Source organism: Chiloscyllium plagiosum, chromosome 20 (assembly GCF_004010195.1).
Source record: "Chiloscyllium plagiosum isolate BGI_BamShark_2017 chromosome 20, ASM401019v2, whole genome shotgun sequence".
NCBI classification, from domain to species: Eukaryota; Metazoa; Chordata; class Chondrichthyes; order Orectolobiformes; family Hemiscylliidae; genus Chiloscyllium; species Chiloscyllium plagiosum.
The window spans coordinates 30,307,076-30,323,595 of record NC_057729.1 but is presented as its reverse complement, the minus strand read 5'-3'; the positions used below and the strand labels follow the sequence as shown (position 1 = coordinate 30,323,595).

At 38.3% G+C, this 16,520-nt stretch overlaps 1 protein-coding gene across 4 annotated transcripts in view; it reads left to right on the top strand.

The window, feature by feature from the left end:
• LOC122560132 (flocculation protein FLO11-like) overlaps window positions 1–16,258 on the top strand; it is a 47,634-nt gene extending 31,376 nt beyond the window's left edge. Inside the window, exons 9-12 of one of the 4 annotated variants that reach the window (XM_043710412.1) lie at window positions 20–844; window positions 1,229–1,534; window positions 14,635–14,750; window positions 15,499–15,583. In XM_043710412.1, coding sequence (XP_043566347.1) covers window positions 20–844; window positions 1,229–1,534; window positions 14,635–14,730 — 1,227 coding nt within the window. In that variant the 3' untranslated portion in view covers window positions 14,731–14,750; window positions 15,499–15,583. Of the gene's footprint in view, window positions 1–19; window positions 845–1,228; window positions 1,535–4,477; window positions 4,585–14,634; window positions 14,751–15,498 lie in introns of those variants that run through there. The other 3 variants (XM_043710411.1, XM_043710410.1, XM_043710413.1) reach the window with 3 other exon arrangements.
• The last annotated feature ends 262 nt before the right edge of the window (window positions 16,259–16,520 follow it).

The following is a 16,520-nucleotide window of genomic DNA, read 5'->3' as shown; positions in this document are numbered from 1 at the left end:
TTCAGGTGCTGTGGCTGAAGTCCCAGAGGAAAAAGTGACCATCAGTGAAACTCCAGGCACTGTGGCTGATGTCCATAAAGTGAATGAGGATCCCTGCCCAGTGTCTTCAGGTGCTGCAGATGGGATCTCAAAGGAAAAAGAGTTGAACCCTGAATCTTCAGATGCTACGGCTGATGTCTCTGAGGAGTCTAGTGCATATACAATTACAATGGCTGAAATTTCAGAAAAGGAGACCAATTTTGAGTCTTCAGGTGTTGTGGCTGATGTCTATACAAAGTCCTCAGATGCAGCGGATGATGTTCCTCCTGAGGAAGTTTTGAATTCTGCATCTCATTTTGTAAAGGATGAAGGCCTTTCAACAGAGGAGTCAAATATTGTGACTTCAGATCTTGTAAATGCAATTCCTGAAACAAAAGAATCCAATGAGACATTCCTAGATGTTCCAAATGCAGCCTCTAACATGGAAGAAAATCATATGTTGACTACAGACACTGGGGAACCAGCAAAAAAAATCCTTACTCCTACAACTATACTTCTTCCAGACAAAGTCTCTGTCATAGAAGAATCTATGGTTGAACCTCCAGGTAGTACAATTGCCATATCTACAAAGCAAGAGCTCAATGATCCACTTTCAGATACTGTCAATGCCATGGATTCCATTACGGCATCTCCAATTGTTGTACATAGTGTATGCCCAATAGGCGAATCAGAAGTGGCATCTTCATGTATATTGGATGGAATTCCTCCAGGTGGAGAACCAATTATTCCACTGATAGATGTTGAAGCCTGTAAATTAGGACAAGAAAAAACTGAAGTTGAGGAATTTGAAGCAATTGTACAGCAGGTACCTATTTATGAATTTCATTGTATTAACTGAACAAAAATGTACAGTGCATTTGCAGAACGTTATTAACGTTGTCTTATCTTGAATGTTAATTAGAACACTTTAAAACATATTTTGGTGGCTGCTCTAACTTTACATTTTGTTCTTGAGCTAGTTGACATGTTCCTATTGTACCATTTCATAGAATGGTTACAAAAGGCTGTAGTGCAGTTGAATGTAATGTGTAGTTTTGATTTGTTGCTGTTCAAGTTAAACTCAAGTATGTTAACAGAACATGTACTATTGCTTCATAGAGGCTTTGGATTATTACTAACTGACAGAAATATTATGATATTGTTGACAACTACTGACATTGCATTTTAATCTATATTTGTCCTTGCTCAGGATGCTATATTAAGTGGAAGTTTTAATGCTGATGATTTAAAAATGACACAATTGTTGGAAGTGGTTGATGAAGAAATCAAACTGTACCCAGGGGGGCAAAAATGTGATTCATGGCATGTAATTAATTCCTCTGGGCCTGCTCCAAATGCCGTCCAGCATGTCACCTGTCAAGATCAGATTGGGCCAACATCAACAACAAAGAAAGAACTGGAGTCAGAGCACAACTCTGTTGGAACTGCTGAAGGCTCACCAGGTGTCATGAAAAAGTCTGACAGTGAAAATGAAGTGTCATCACCTGTCATACAGGTCAGTGGAGAAAGATTTTAATACCTATTCTGCAGGAGTGGTTATCATCCATTGTAGGACTGACATGATTTCCTGTAACGTCATACATTTCATTGTCAAATTGTCAGATTGTCATCTGTAATTTGTTTTATACATTCAGTCTGTCTGCATTCCTTTCATCAGAGAGCACTATTTGATTATAGTGTTATTTGTGAAAAATAAAGTTGTGAATTATGAATGGTATTCTTATTGATTTACTTGTGTGACAAATTGATTTTTTTTTACATTTCGTGAAGAAGATCTGAAATGATGGTGACTATAAGGATGATGAGCAGCCAATTCAATCAAAAACTTTCAAAAGGAAATTGCAGAAATGCATGAAGGGAAAATAAGAATGTGAAAGTGCAAAAGAGTACAAGCAAAAGGGTAGCTTAGATATATAGCCAACACAGTCACAAAGGCCTGACTACTCTCCTTATGTGGAGAAAGTGAGGTCTGCAGATGCTGGAGATCACAGCTGAAAATGTGTTGCTGGAACAGCGCAGCAGGTCAGGCAGCATCCAGGGAACAGGAGAATCGACATTTCGGGCATAAGCCCTTCTTCCTGAAGAAGGGCTTATGCCCAAAACGTCGATTCTCCTGTTCCCTGGATGCTGCCTGACCTGCTGCGCTGTTCCAGCAACACATTTTCAGCTCTACTCTCCTTATGTGCCAATATCATTTTATGTAGTGCATATGAACATACAAAATAAGAGCAGAAGAAGGCTGTTTGACACCTCAGTTATTATTAAAGGGCTTGTAGACTACTCCCACTAAGTGATTACTTCCACTTACTATTTCTCATTTTCACCCGTCAACTCCACACCCTGATCTCCTAAACCAATATCATCTTTAACCATCGCATTAATGCTATCCTTGAGTAATAGCTCCACCCTCCGCTGTTACCCAGTTCCCAATTTTTCTGACTGTTAGATGCTCCCAAATAGTCAGGACACAATTCTAGTCATCCTGCATCCATGTCCCCAAAATAGCTATCAGATCATACTTCTGTATTTAGAAGAATGCAATTTGATGTAGTGGTATTGTTGCTGGACTAATAATCCAGAGACCTAGGTAATATTCTGGGGGCATTGAATCCCACCATGGCAGTCATCAGGAAGTCTAACACATCAATGCAAAAGATAAGGCTGAAATATCTGAAACAATTGTCAGTCAGAAATTGATTATGGCTGCTTTGAAGGTCCCCAGCATCAAAAATGTTTTCAGTTTCCAGTCAATTTGATTCACTCCATATGATTTGAAGAAATGGCTTGAAGGCACTAGATACTGCAAAGACTAGGGTTCTGACAACATTCCAGCATTAGTACTGAAGACTTGTGCTCCAGAACTTACTGTGCTTCTAAAAGCCTCGTCCAGCACAGTTACAACACTGGCATGAACTTGACAATGTTGAAAAATACCCAGACATGTCCTGTATACAAATGCAGGACAAATCTGACTTAACCAACTGGCAGACCTGTAAGTCTCCTCTCAATCACTCGTAATTAAACCATTCAGTTCCTGTCATTATTATAACCTTGGTTCAAACATGGGCAAAAGAGCAGAATTCCACAGATGAGGTGAAAGTGACAGCCCTTGACATCAACACTGCTATTGACCAAGTGTAACATCAAGCAAAATTAGAATCAATGGAAACAAAGTCAACCTCTCGCTGTTAGAGTCACACCTGAAACAAAAGAAAATTGAGTTATGGTTGTTGGATGTCAGTTGTCTCAACTCCAAGATGTTTCTGTAATAGTTCCTCAAGGAAATTATATTGGCCTAACCATCTTCAGTCAGAGGAAACCCACACAGACACAAGGAGAATCTACAAACTTCACATAGGCAATCACCCGAGGCTGGAATTGAACCTGGGTTTCTGGCGCCGTGAAACAGCTAACCACTGTTTCAATCAGATATTGAAGCAATCTATGTCCAAATCCAGCAAGACCTGGACAATACCTAGGTTTGGGCTCACAAGTGCCAGGCAATGAGAATCTCAAACAAGAGAGAATCTAACTATCACCCTTTGATGTTCAATAGCATTACCAATGCTGAATCTCTGAATATCGACTTCCTGGTGTTATCATTGACTGGAAACTGAACTTGTCAAGCCATATAAGTAGGAAGTGAGGACTGCAGATGCTGGAGATCAGAGCTGAAAATGTGTTGCTGGAAAAGCGCAGCAGGTCAGCCATCATCCAAGGAACAGGAGAATCGACGTTTCGGGCATAAGCCGCCTGTTCCTTGGATGCTGCCTGACCTGCTGCACTTTTCCAGCAAACATTTTCAGCAAGCCATATAAGTACTATGGCTGCAAGAGCAAGTCAGAGACTAGGAACCTTGCCTCGATGAGTGCAACTCCAACATCATTAAAGTAGCTTTACATCATTGAAAACAAAGTGGCCCACATGATTAACACCATATCCACACACATTCAATCCTTCCACTATCAATATTCAGTAACATCAGTATGTATTATACACAAAATGTACTGCAGAAATTCACCAAGGCTTCTTAGAAAATACACACCACTACCATCTAGGGCAGCAGATGTATGGGAACAATGTCATACAAGTTCCCATCAAAACCACTCACTATGGAAATATATTATTGTTCCTTCACTGTTGTTGGATCAAAATTATGGAACTCCCTCCCTAATGACATTGTGGGTGTGCCTACATAAAATAGACTGCAGCAGTTTAGGAAGGCAGCTCATCTCCACCAAGGGCAATTAGGGATGGGCAATAAATCCAGGCTGCATCAGCAATACCCATGTCCTGAGAGTGAATTTTTTAAAATTCTCCAATGTTAATTATCAATTTTCTTCTCTTACCTGATCTTTACTTTTTGATATGCAGTATCTTTCTACATTTGATCCCCAGCCTCCGCTATTCAGTTTAAAAGCCTTTTTTACTTCTTTAGTGTAGTGCTGAAGAAATACTTTGTGAACAGATGTGTCATCATTCAGATAGGGCATCGAACCAATGTTTTGTCTGCCATCTCAAGTGGATGCAAGTGATATCACAGTAGTAAGTGAAAAGCCATAAGATTTACATAGTATTGTGACAATTTCTCCTTCTTATTGCCTATTTGTGAAACCTTGCTGTATGTTACTTTGCTGCTATGTTTTCCTCCATTAGCACTATAGCAGTTCATTGGTTGTGTGGCACTTTGGAGCATTGTGAAATCATCAAAGGTACCTGACAAATGCATGTTTGTTTTATGTATCATACTGGTGTTATATTGTTTATTCATTACCTTTGTCAATAAACCAGTTAATAGTCCAAAGGATCTGCTTCATTTTAATAGAATACTTACTCAGTTCGCTATCCATTTCAAAAAAAATCACAATGTTAAACAATGAGATTCAGTAACAGTCTGAATGGGCACCTTCAATCCCACAAGAACTTATTATTAATTTCTGGCATTTCCAATAAACCTGAATTTCATCTGTCATTAAACTCCTGTATAATTCCTGACTGAAGTTTATTAGAGTCCATTTTTGTTCCATTACTTTTTCAGTTAAAATATTTTTCCTGTATTTCCTATTTTCTTTTGTTATGCTTAATTTGCAAACATATTCTTTGTGCATAAATTTTGAACATGTCAGAAATGTTTCCTTGAATTCAATGTGGCCACCCTTCTTTAATTTTTATTTATCCCTTTACCTCTTCATTTTCTCGCAAACACTATTCTTTGGAAGGAAGTTGGTAGCTGATCTCTGTAACTACTCCATTAACTGAAAATGCTTTAAGAATCAGAGAGGCCAAAACTGCAAACAATATTTTATATGTGGTCACATTGGGACAAAATACCTTTGTAAGGTTTTTTTTTTAAGTCTGAGTCCTTGGATATACAGTGCTGATGGCTTTAATGACCTGTTCACTCCTAATCTAATACCAAAGGTAGATTCACATTTACTCCATCCTATTTTCCTGCCAGCTCTGAACATGAAGGAACTATGAAATCATATTTGACACAAACAAAGGTGGGCTTCCAACCTTTGCATCATCAACAAAACTGATTACTTCCACTTCAACAACATTGCCCAACACAACTATTGTCTCGAAATCTTCAACCATGCCTTTTTTACTTCTAAGACTGTCTATTCCAAAATACTCTTGACTACCTGACCATCATTTACCTTCCATAAACTTAATTCCAAATGAATTCTGCTACCTGTAAACGATCTTGCACCAAGCACCATTCACTTTTCTGCCTCGTGTTCACAGGGCTATATTGGCTCTGAGTTAAATTGTGTCTTGATATTATAATTCTCATACTTATTTTCAGATTTCTCCAAAGCTTCACCCTTCTTTTTCTCAATAACCTCCTACACCCCAACAACCCTCTGATATATCTGCAACGCTCTGATTCCAGACTCTATGTATTTCTGATTTCAGCTATGATACCACTGGTAACTCTACCTTGGATTTAACAATATTAAAGGTACTATATATGTGCAAATTATTATTGTTGTTTGCACATTACCGCATAGACCATCTTTCAGACAAGTTGTATTACATTTTACACACCAAGTAACTAAACTGTTCAAATCTGTTCAACTATTCAATTTGATCTCAGGTGATTTATACCTAACTCTATTTACTCAACTTCATTTATCTTTTGATCCCCTTACTTAACAAAAGAAGTATCAATCTCAGTCAATCGGTTAAGCATCATTACTTTTGAGGAAAAGAATGCTAGATTTCCATTATCTTTAATGTGGCGAAAGAAAGTGCATCCTGATTTTAATCCTAAAGTATCTAGCTTTAATTTTTCAGATGTAGCCCTCTTAGTCTGTACTCCCTCTAAGGAAATAATGTCTCTATGTCCACCCTATCAAATACAGTCATCATTTTAAATGCCTCCTTTCACCTTTCAACTTTCTAAATACAGAAGAATGCAGCCTACCCTCAATTCAATTCTTAAACTTGTAGCACAATTCTAGTAAATGTGTTTTGCTCCTTCTAAATTGAAGCATTACTGCAACATTTTCCAATTCTATCTCTCCTGACATAAAGACCAACATTCCAATACTACTTCATTAGTTATGACAAAAGGTTAGTCATCTGACGTCTGTTTCTCTCTCCACAAAGGCTGTCTGATCTGCTGAATATTTCAAGCATTTCTGTTTTTAATTCAGCTTTCCAGAGCTTTTACTTTCATTGGTCATTTTAGTCACTGTGTGCAGCTGTTCACTTTTTAAGCAATTTTGTGCATGACACCTAAATCATGAATGGAATTCAGAGACACAAAAGAACACCATTCAGCTCATCACGTTTGCTTTGGGACAGCATAACTGTGACCATCCTTTAAATTCATTCAGATGTTAATTTGCTTCTACAACTGTATCTACTCCTGTGGACTGTGCTACTCCTGTGGACAAACTACATTGTTGCTCCCTTTATGAAGTCTCTTCATTGCATTCACTGTGCAGCACTCTTGAGGCTGTCCTATGGAGATTGACCTATTATGACTCTGCTGCTTTTCTATCTTATTTTTATTTAGGAGTAACTCTCAGGAAGTCCTTTAAATTCTGCAGTAAAATTCTAATCGTCATGATATTTTAAAAAGCTATCTCTTTTGAGTCCTGCTCACATGTGACTGTTGTTGTCAGGTGGCACGGTGGCTCAGTGGTTAGCACTGTTGCCTCACAGTGCCAGGGATCTGGGTTCAATTTTAGCCTTGGGTGACTGTCTGTGTGAAGTTTGCACATTCTCCCGTGTCTGCATGGGTTTCCTCCCACAATCCAAAGATATGCAGGTCAGGTGGATTGGCCGTGCTAAAATTGCCCACGGTGTTAGGTGCATTAGTCAGAGGGAGGTTACTCTTTGGAGGGTTGGTGTGTTGAAACTTTATTGCTGGAACAGCACAGCAGGTCAGGCAGCATCCAGGGAACAGGAGATTCGACGTTTCGGGCACAGGCTCAAGGGCCTGTGCCCGAAACGTCGAATCTCCTGTTCCCTGGATGCTGCCTGACCTGCTGTGCTGTTCCAGCAATAAAGTTTCAACTTTGATCTCCAGCATCTGCAGACCTCACTTTCTCCTGGAGGGTTGGTGTGGACTTGTTGGGCTGAAGGGCCTGTTTCCACACTGTAGGGAAGCTAATCAAAGTACCATCTTCTTTAATATATTCATTTGCCTGTATATTTCATTCCTAACATACATGTCTACTTTGTTGACCTAAGCTCAACAATCTGTTTTGACCATTTACACTATCACTATCATCCACTCCTCAGAGTCCAAATATCAGAGATAGAGACATTGTGGAGTGATCACTGCTCATCCTGTCCCTGTTTGTTTGATTGCTGAACAAAGGTGACCATTTTGGACCATTCCTGGAGCTATTGTATTACTCTGTGAGGTAGCTGATGTAGTGCAGTTGTCCGTGTCCCCCACACTGTGGTAATTATGCACTGCTTTTCTTCTTGGCTTGAGCAGGATTAATGTGTTGTATCTCCTGAATTTTCCTTCAGGTGTGCAAACAATATACAATTGTGATTGTTTCATTCTGAGGGCTGCACTCTCTATTTGCCAGTCCCCTATCAAAGCTCTCTAACTCGGTGGCAAAACTGACAATATTTTTGTCCTGAGTGTGCAGCTGTGTCACTTCTGTTGCTTCCTTCTGTGTTCTTTTTCTATCTTGCTTTCTCATGATCTTGATACATTATATTTTACCTGATATTATACCTGTATTAAAGGAATTTGTTTTTAATCTTCTTTCCATGCATTGTTCCACAGAATAAGTATCTATTGTTTCCATTGTTCAGTATTGTGGAGCCATGACTTCATAATGCTTATACCCAACCTGTGTTCTTGGTCATCACTTTATGGTTTGGACCTTGCTCTGCATGTAATTTTTTTTCTGTAAAAGAACTGGATAACTTGTGGTGTGGTTAACATCAGCCTCCGTTATGCATTTTTTGGAACTCCTCATTCACAAGTTGTGTGTGCTATCTGAAACCATTTCATCTGGCAACACAGTATGGAAACCAAGTCACTTCCATGTCTTAATTATTGACTCCACTGTAACTTTATGATGTGCAGCAACTTTAATCCATGTGGAGTAGTAATGTAACAGTACTAAATTTGTCTTTCCTCAGAAGTGGAATAAATATATTCCTGACCTTTGTCAAATTATATCTGGAAGTGTTGAGACGTTAGTGGCTCTAATGACACTTGACTATAGTTAATACCAGCGTGTAACACAATATAAAATTCCATATTTTCTTTGAAATGCCTGGACACCATACGGACTGATGAACTAAGCCTCTACACTTAGTGATCCCTATGTTCTCTCCTTATTTTATTTAGGATTTAGACATTTTAGCATTTGTTCTGTCAAGGATTTCAATATTACCAGCTTGTGATCACATCCTGTTTGCTATCTCCTATTTTTCAATGTTGCTTCTGTTTATGGTAACTATTTAGAATGAGTTCTGTTGTACAATATGTGGAGCAACCTTCTAGACAAAGTTCTCTGATCCTGATTCACTCTTTATCTGTTTTCTAAGTTGCACAAATTTCTTTTAGTTTTATCTCTGTAGCTAGTATTATGCTTGTTACTCAATGGAAGATGCTTCGATCTGTTCAGTGAGGATTGAGACTTACATTTCAGCCTGATCCACCATTGCACTTGATAGTGCATCAGTGGTAATCAGCATCTTCCTTGGGATGCAGACTGTTGAGTATTCATATCTGATTAATTTAATCTGAGTTTTCATACTCTTAATGGCATTTTCATTATTTATTTACATCCAAATAGCATGATGAGTGATTTCTGGTCTGTTTCCCCTCGATATTTTAGTCCTGCTCACATGTGACTGTTGTTGTCAGGTGGCACGGTGGCTCAGTGGTTAGCACTGTTGCCTCACAGTGCCAGGGATCTGGGTTCAATTTTAGCCTTGGGTGACTGTCTGTGTGAAGTTTGCACATTCTCCCGTGTCTGCGTGGGTTTCCTCCCACAATCCAAAGATATGCAGGTCAGGTGGATTGGCCGTGCTAAAATTGCCCACGGTGTTAGGTGCATTAGTCAGAGGGAGGTTACTCTTTGGAGGGTTGGTGTGGACTTGTTGGGCTGAAGGGCCTGTTTCCACACTGTAGGGAAGCTAATCAAAGTACCATCTTCTTTAATATATTCATTTGCCTGTAATGGCTAATGCTTCTTTCTCCATTGTACCATATATCAGCTCTGTTGCTGTCAATAGTCTTGATGCAGAGTATACAGATTTCTGCTCCTATCATTATAACTTGAATGAAAACTACGCCTAATCCTATGGGAGTTGCGTCTACAGCTACTGTTGTAGAGAAAATTGGGTTAAAGTGTGTTAGTATGTCTAGGGTTCTTTTGAATGCTGTAGTCTCATATGGTCTCCAAAGCCTTTGTTGTCCTTTCATCTGTAGCATATTTAGTGGTCATGTTACTGGGGTTAGATCTGGAATGAGCTTCTCCATCGGGTTGACCATTCCTAAAAAGCATTGAACATTGGTGACATGCTTTGGCTGTGGAAATTCAATTATTGCCCTGCTCTTTATTTCCTAAATTGTTGTCCACTGACTAAATTGGGTGAACATCTTTGAGTAAAAATAGAAATTGCCAGAAAAGCTCTGCAGGTCTCTAGCACCTGTGGAGCAAAATCAGAGTTAATGTTTTGGCTCGAGTGGCCTTTCCTCAGAATTGAAGGAGTTGTCAAGAAGGGTCACTCAATCCAAAACATTAACTCTGATTTCTCTCCACAGGTGCTGCCAGACCTGCTGAGCTTTTCCAGCAATATCTATTTTTGTTTCTGATTATAGCATCTGGGTTTTATCTTTTGAGCAGCCTTGTTCAGTTGTGTGCGACCTATGACTCTCACAAACTTATCCGTTGGGTGTGGGAACTATTGTCAATGGTCACGGCCTGCTGAGTTTTACCAGCAACTTCTGTTTTTGTTTGTGACTGACGACCACTTTGTTGGCTTCATTGCTGGTGATGTTACTTCATAACATGCTGTCTAGGTGTACCTTCAGTTTCTTTAGAGTGAGAGGAACACTTATCCAGTGGTATTCAAGCATATTGGCAAAGCATACACTACTTTCTGCAGTGTAATGTGGTGTTTCTATTTCAGCTTTTCTAAGACTCTGAAAACTCATAGGATTCTTGACAAAATTCTTTACTATTTTCATCATGTAATGTTGTGCCTATTCTCTCTCTAGGAGAACTAATTGGATATTTGCATTTCTGCTTAATTATGTACTTTTGGTTCCTCAAGACATAGAGAATCTTGATCTCTTACCCCTGTGGCTGTGTGTAGTGCTGAACTGTCTTCATTATTGAAGATCTGTAACTTTTACACCTTGTAGTTTGATGCTTACTGATTACATATTCACGTATTTAACCATGGCAAGCTGTCAATCAATATTGAAACAGTCACCTTTGTATCTTAGTAAATTCTTTAATAAATTCTTTCACTTGTAAAGCAATAATCCAGCACTTTGCTGGCCCTCTTTTATTTACCTAAAAATGTTTGTTTGCCTTTCTGGTCTTCATCTTTGACCTCTTGATCTTCTCTTTAGGAAATGGCTTTCCTTCTTCAGGAATTTCTTCCTCATTGGGTCTTCTTTTTTGCTTTTGTTGTGATACAGTATTTGCAAGTTGGCAATAGTGTTCAAAGTGTGCTAACCCTCATCAATAATACTCAGCTCACTCCCTGGAGGTCATTTGTTCTGTTGTCTTGATCCACATCTTGTACATTCCACTATATGTGATGAATTTGTGTCCCACTCTTTGCCATTTTGACAGCCTTTTAGGAGCGTTACAATGCTTTCTTCGGGTCCACTCACCCAATCAAATTGAGCTTCAGTAGTAATTTGAATAGTGACCCTACTCTGAGGCCTAACCTGAAACGATGTTGCATTCTACATAGGCTTCTTGTTTTGATTGGAGAAAATCCAATCTTGTTTATGCCTGGTACCTCTGATGTCCCAATCACTCATTGGCCCAACTTCAGTTACTTTGTAACCATAGCACCCCCCTTGAACATAATTGTTTAGAAGTGATTCAATTGATTTCCCTTGCCTTTGCAACCTTTGGTTCAATCTTTTTCATTCTGGCTCAAGATTCCTCTTCCAACCAAAATATGCTTTGAATAACTTGACACTGGATTTGTAGTTAGTAACACTTTCTTCTACACATTTCTAAACCAGCATGTCATCAGCTATTGGCCTGATTGCATTTAGAAATGTTTTGTTCTGATAACTTTGCTCTTTCACATGTAAGAGATGGAAATGTGTTGCTGGAAAAGCGCAGCAGGTCAGGCAGCATCTAGGGAACAGGAGAATCGACATTTCGGGCATTAGCCCTTCTTCAGGAATTAGCCCTGAAGAAGGGCTAATGCCCGAAACGTCGATTCTCCTGTTCCCTAGATGCTGCCTGACCTGCTGCGCTTTTCCAGCAACACATTTCCATCTCTGATCTCCAGCATCTGCAGACCTCACTTTCTCCTCTTTCACATGTAATGCTGTTGCTGTCTGTATCTCTGGAACTCTTGCCTCCACGGTTATTTTACATTCTTGAATTGCAGTGGGCCCTCAGCATTCCCAAACTGTTTTGGAAATGGCAGTGTTTCAACAGGAGCTGATATTCCTTCATGGCCCTGACTTGGAGAAGTAATGGGAAGTTTTTCATTGTTTATTAAAGTCTTTTGACTGTGTTTTTTGTTGTTGCTGGAAGTTTCCCTTTCTACTGCTTTGCCATCAAAGTCTTCCAATGTTTTCTTCTGGTCTGCAGGGTCTTCCCTCTTGTCTGTATTCTCTGCTGCATGGACCATGACTTGGCCTCAATTTCCTGATATTGACGCTTTGCTGGTGGACAATATGCTTTGAGAGAACATTACCATTATCATTCTTTAAACAAATACTGTTGTTAGCATGCTCTGTGCTACTACAGCTGTATGTATGGACTGTGCTACTCCCAAGACTGAAGCCAGTGTTATTGTCCTATTACAGATTCTAGCCACCATGGGCTGTCTTGGGAATTTGGTGTCTATATGGTAGTCTTGAAGCTAGGCTATCTAGTTAAACTACTGTTGCTCTGGAAGTGCTACATCTCCATCTAATTCTCATCCCACAGTAATGTTCTCTTTCTCTCAGTAAGTCCTATATATATATTATTCTGAATACATAATGTTTCCATTCTTCTCTTCTCCATTCCTGATCATATGTAACTGTAAAAGTAGCATCATAATGTATACTATCATCATGATCAAGTACCTTTTCCACAGTGTTACAAAGTGTACACCAGCTCTCTATAGATTGGTCCAGTCAGCCCAATTCTTCCATATTACCCTCATAGCAGCCTAAGTTCATTTTCCTCAGATGTCTGTCAAATTTCCTTTTGAATTCATTGATTGATTGTTTCTGTTACCACCAACCTTGGAGACAGTGTGTTTCAAATCATCATTAGTTGATGCATAAGCAAGTTCTTCCTTACAGACTCCCTGTATCTCTTAGCCTAAACTTATACTCTGTGCTGCCTTGTACCATCAACTGCTGGGAACAATTTTTCTTTGTCCATCTTGTCTAAACCTGTCATGATCAAATCTCCACTTCATCAGCTTCAAAGAAACCCATCTTCTCCAACTCAAAATTGTCATTAAATTCTCGCTTCTCTGGAACCATTCTGGTAAATTTCATTTGCATCCTTTCAAGGATCCTCTTAGGAGGAGAAAGTGAGGTCTGCAGATGGATTCCTGAAGAAGGGCCTGTGCCCGAAACATCGAATCTCCTGTTCCCTGGATGCTGCCTGACCTGCTGTGCTGTTCCAGCAATAAAGGATCCTCTTAGCCTTTCTAAAGTTAAGTGACCAGGATAGGAAGCAGTACTCCAGTTGTAGCCTATCCACTGTCTATGAAGGTTCAGCTTAACTTCCCTTCCTTTGTATTCAATGCCTCAATTTATGATTTCATGTGCTTTACTAACCACTCTCTTAATCTGTCCTGCCACCTTCAAAAGATTTTTGAATGTAAACCATAAGTTTGCTCTGTCCCTTAATACACTTCAGAACTTTTTAAATAGCTGTATGTAAACATATATGTATTCATAACCTCTCCCATCTCTTCTGAAAAAAAGCACCATACCTCAATTCCGTGCAATTAATTTCTTTTGCCAGTTGCCTGCATATTCTGGAAGTGTATCGACACCTGACACAGTTCATTGACATCATCACTGTTTGTTACACCTCCAGGTTTGAGATAATTAGAATTTTATTCCAGTATCCATACTACCCAATTAAATGAAAAGCAGTGATCCTAGCACTGAATATTAGGAAACAGCATGGTCTCTCATCTCCTGTCTGTGATAAAAAAAAGACCATTTACACAACTCAATTTCTCCAGAAGCTGGTTTTAATTCAAGCTGATACTGACTCTCCCATTCCAGCGTTCTCATGTGGAATTTAGTCAAATATTTCATCAACATTTATACAGACAAATTCCACTGCTTTTCCTTCATGAATGTTTTCTTTTCTTATCAACACAATTGGTAGACACTATTCCTTTTTAACTTCCTTCTCCAACATAGTCAACACATGGTGCCTCCTAAATTTGTGTATTTGCAAACTTGAATATACAACTTTCTATTCTCCATTCAAGTCATAAATATATGTTGTGAAAAACTGAGGCTCCAGAACAGACCTACTGGTACTTGTTTCATCTTGCCAACATGCATTATTTTTTAATGTAATAAAATGGTTAAATGAGAGTTCTTAACTTGCCTGTATTGCAAGTTGGAAGTGCTGGATAAAACCAGTCATTTTTGGAAAAGAAATTGGACTGTCATTTGAATCAGTAAATATTCCTGAGAGATTGGATATGGAGCAGATTCAGCAGAATGTTGACATCGGTTCATCTGTCCACCTTATTATTGAAGAGAGAGATAAAAACCTTAAAAAAAGGGAAAAAAATTAAAATGTTATGCAATAAATTGTCTGAGATTTTGATACCTATGTCAAATGGTGCTTTTTGACGTCAGGACTAAATGTTTCAATTCATTTGTCTTCATTCCAATGTATGTAGTACTGGTCTGTTATTCTTCACTAGGCTCTAGGCTTCTGCCTTTCAATGTTGACACTGATGGTCATACTTCACAACCTTTGGAATAGGATTGAATACATGACTTGTACAAAGAAGGGTTGAATGGACTTTTAATGAAGAAGGTAACATAACAATTATTCCAGATTCTTTCACAAACAACAATGTAACAAGCAACAAAAACATAAGTTGCTGATAAAGCTCAGCACATCTGGCAGCATCAGTGAAGAGAAATCAAAGTTAATGTTCCTTCTGAGGAAGGGTCACCAACCCTTTGATTTTGATTTTGATTTCTCTGCACAGATGCTGTCAGACCTGCTGAAATTTTCCAGCAACTTCTGTTTTTGTTTCTGATTTACACCATCCAAAGTTCTTTCAGTTTTTATTTTACAATATAATAAACAATTTTGTATTTTTTCCATAAAACACTTCAGAAAAAAAAAACAATCTCTGTTCCATTTGCCCTGGTTGAAAACTAAAAAGTATCATTTAATGTGCATATTACAGAAAATTGTCCTCTTGTTGTCCTGTTGTTTGAATAATAGTAAATGTTCCATTCATTGATAATTATTCTGAACATCTATTAATAGCTGAAAATATGTAATTTTGCACATGGTAAATGTATAATAATGTGTCAAACCTTAAAAATGTATGATTTTTAAAACTAACATTTGAATATTATTTAAATACAAATCAAAGTAACATGTTTATACATTATAATCTGTTCATATTATTGATGTTTGACTTTCCAAAAATTAAACTAAATTAATGTCCTTGAGCTACAGTAATTATTTAATTTTAAAATATGCAATTCTTAACTTTGCATGAAGTTACTTTGTTTACTTTTCCAACTACACTCCCACCCCAAAACAGATGGAAAGCCCAGGGTCTGCTATAGAAGCCACTGTACAACAGACGACAAGTCGTGAACCAAGCATAACTGACTCTCCTCGCCATATCTTTTCATTTTCTTGGTTGAATGCTCTCACCAAGTAGAGAAGCAGAAGGATTTTCCAATTGTTGCTTTGCAAGGAAGCAGTTTTAACCAGTGACTGTCATTCAATGTTTGTTTGATGCTTGAAGTGACAAGTGGCATTATTATTTCAGACTATGCACAAGAGGACAGCTTATTAAAACAGAGGTGGTCGATGTTTTGTTTAGTTTATTCCAACAATAGAGAATGGCTATTTACATGTAACTGTTTTATAAAGCTCAAGCTTTCTATGTAACTTTGCCAATGTTTTCTTGTTATAAACAACATTTTAAAAAGCAAACTACATCACACATATATTAAATGCCATACTTCTGCATTTTTTTGTAATAAAACAGCTGGTAGTTATACCTGAGGGTGCTGTGTGTCTATTGACATGAAATATTATAGAGGCTCTGTACTTAGGTAAAGAACTATTGAGAACGTCAGTCCATGTTATTCAGGAACAATGATTTAACTTTCTGTTGCAACTAGGTGAGAAGGGATGAATCAGCTCCCCTCCTTGGTTGGCTGTAACACAGATTTATGTTTGAAGCATGGGAATAAATCTGTCTCTAATAAAAAGGTAATTACTCAACATCTATTGTAGCAGTAAGGCATCAATTATAAGGTTTTCTTGAGTGAAATTAAAGATAATTTCAACCCCAAGATGAATATTAAAGATAGAAAATCAAGTTTAAACTCTTACAAGCTCACAGTTTTAAAATTCAGACAATGACAGGAAGATATTATCTATGGAACTTAAGATGTCCTCAAGACACATGGTTTTAGCCCAAGACCACAGTTCCTATTTGAGAGGCTGAGAGAGTTTTATTTCAGCTGGTTCCAGTCACAAATTAATATTCTCAGTTCTGAAAAAGCAAATCCCTAAAATACAGCTGTGTTTGTATTCCTGTGTCTGAGT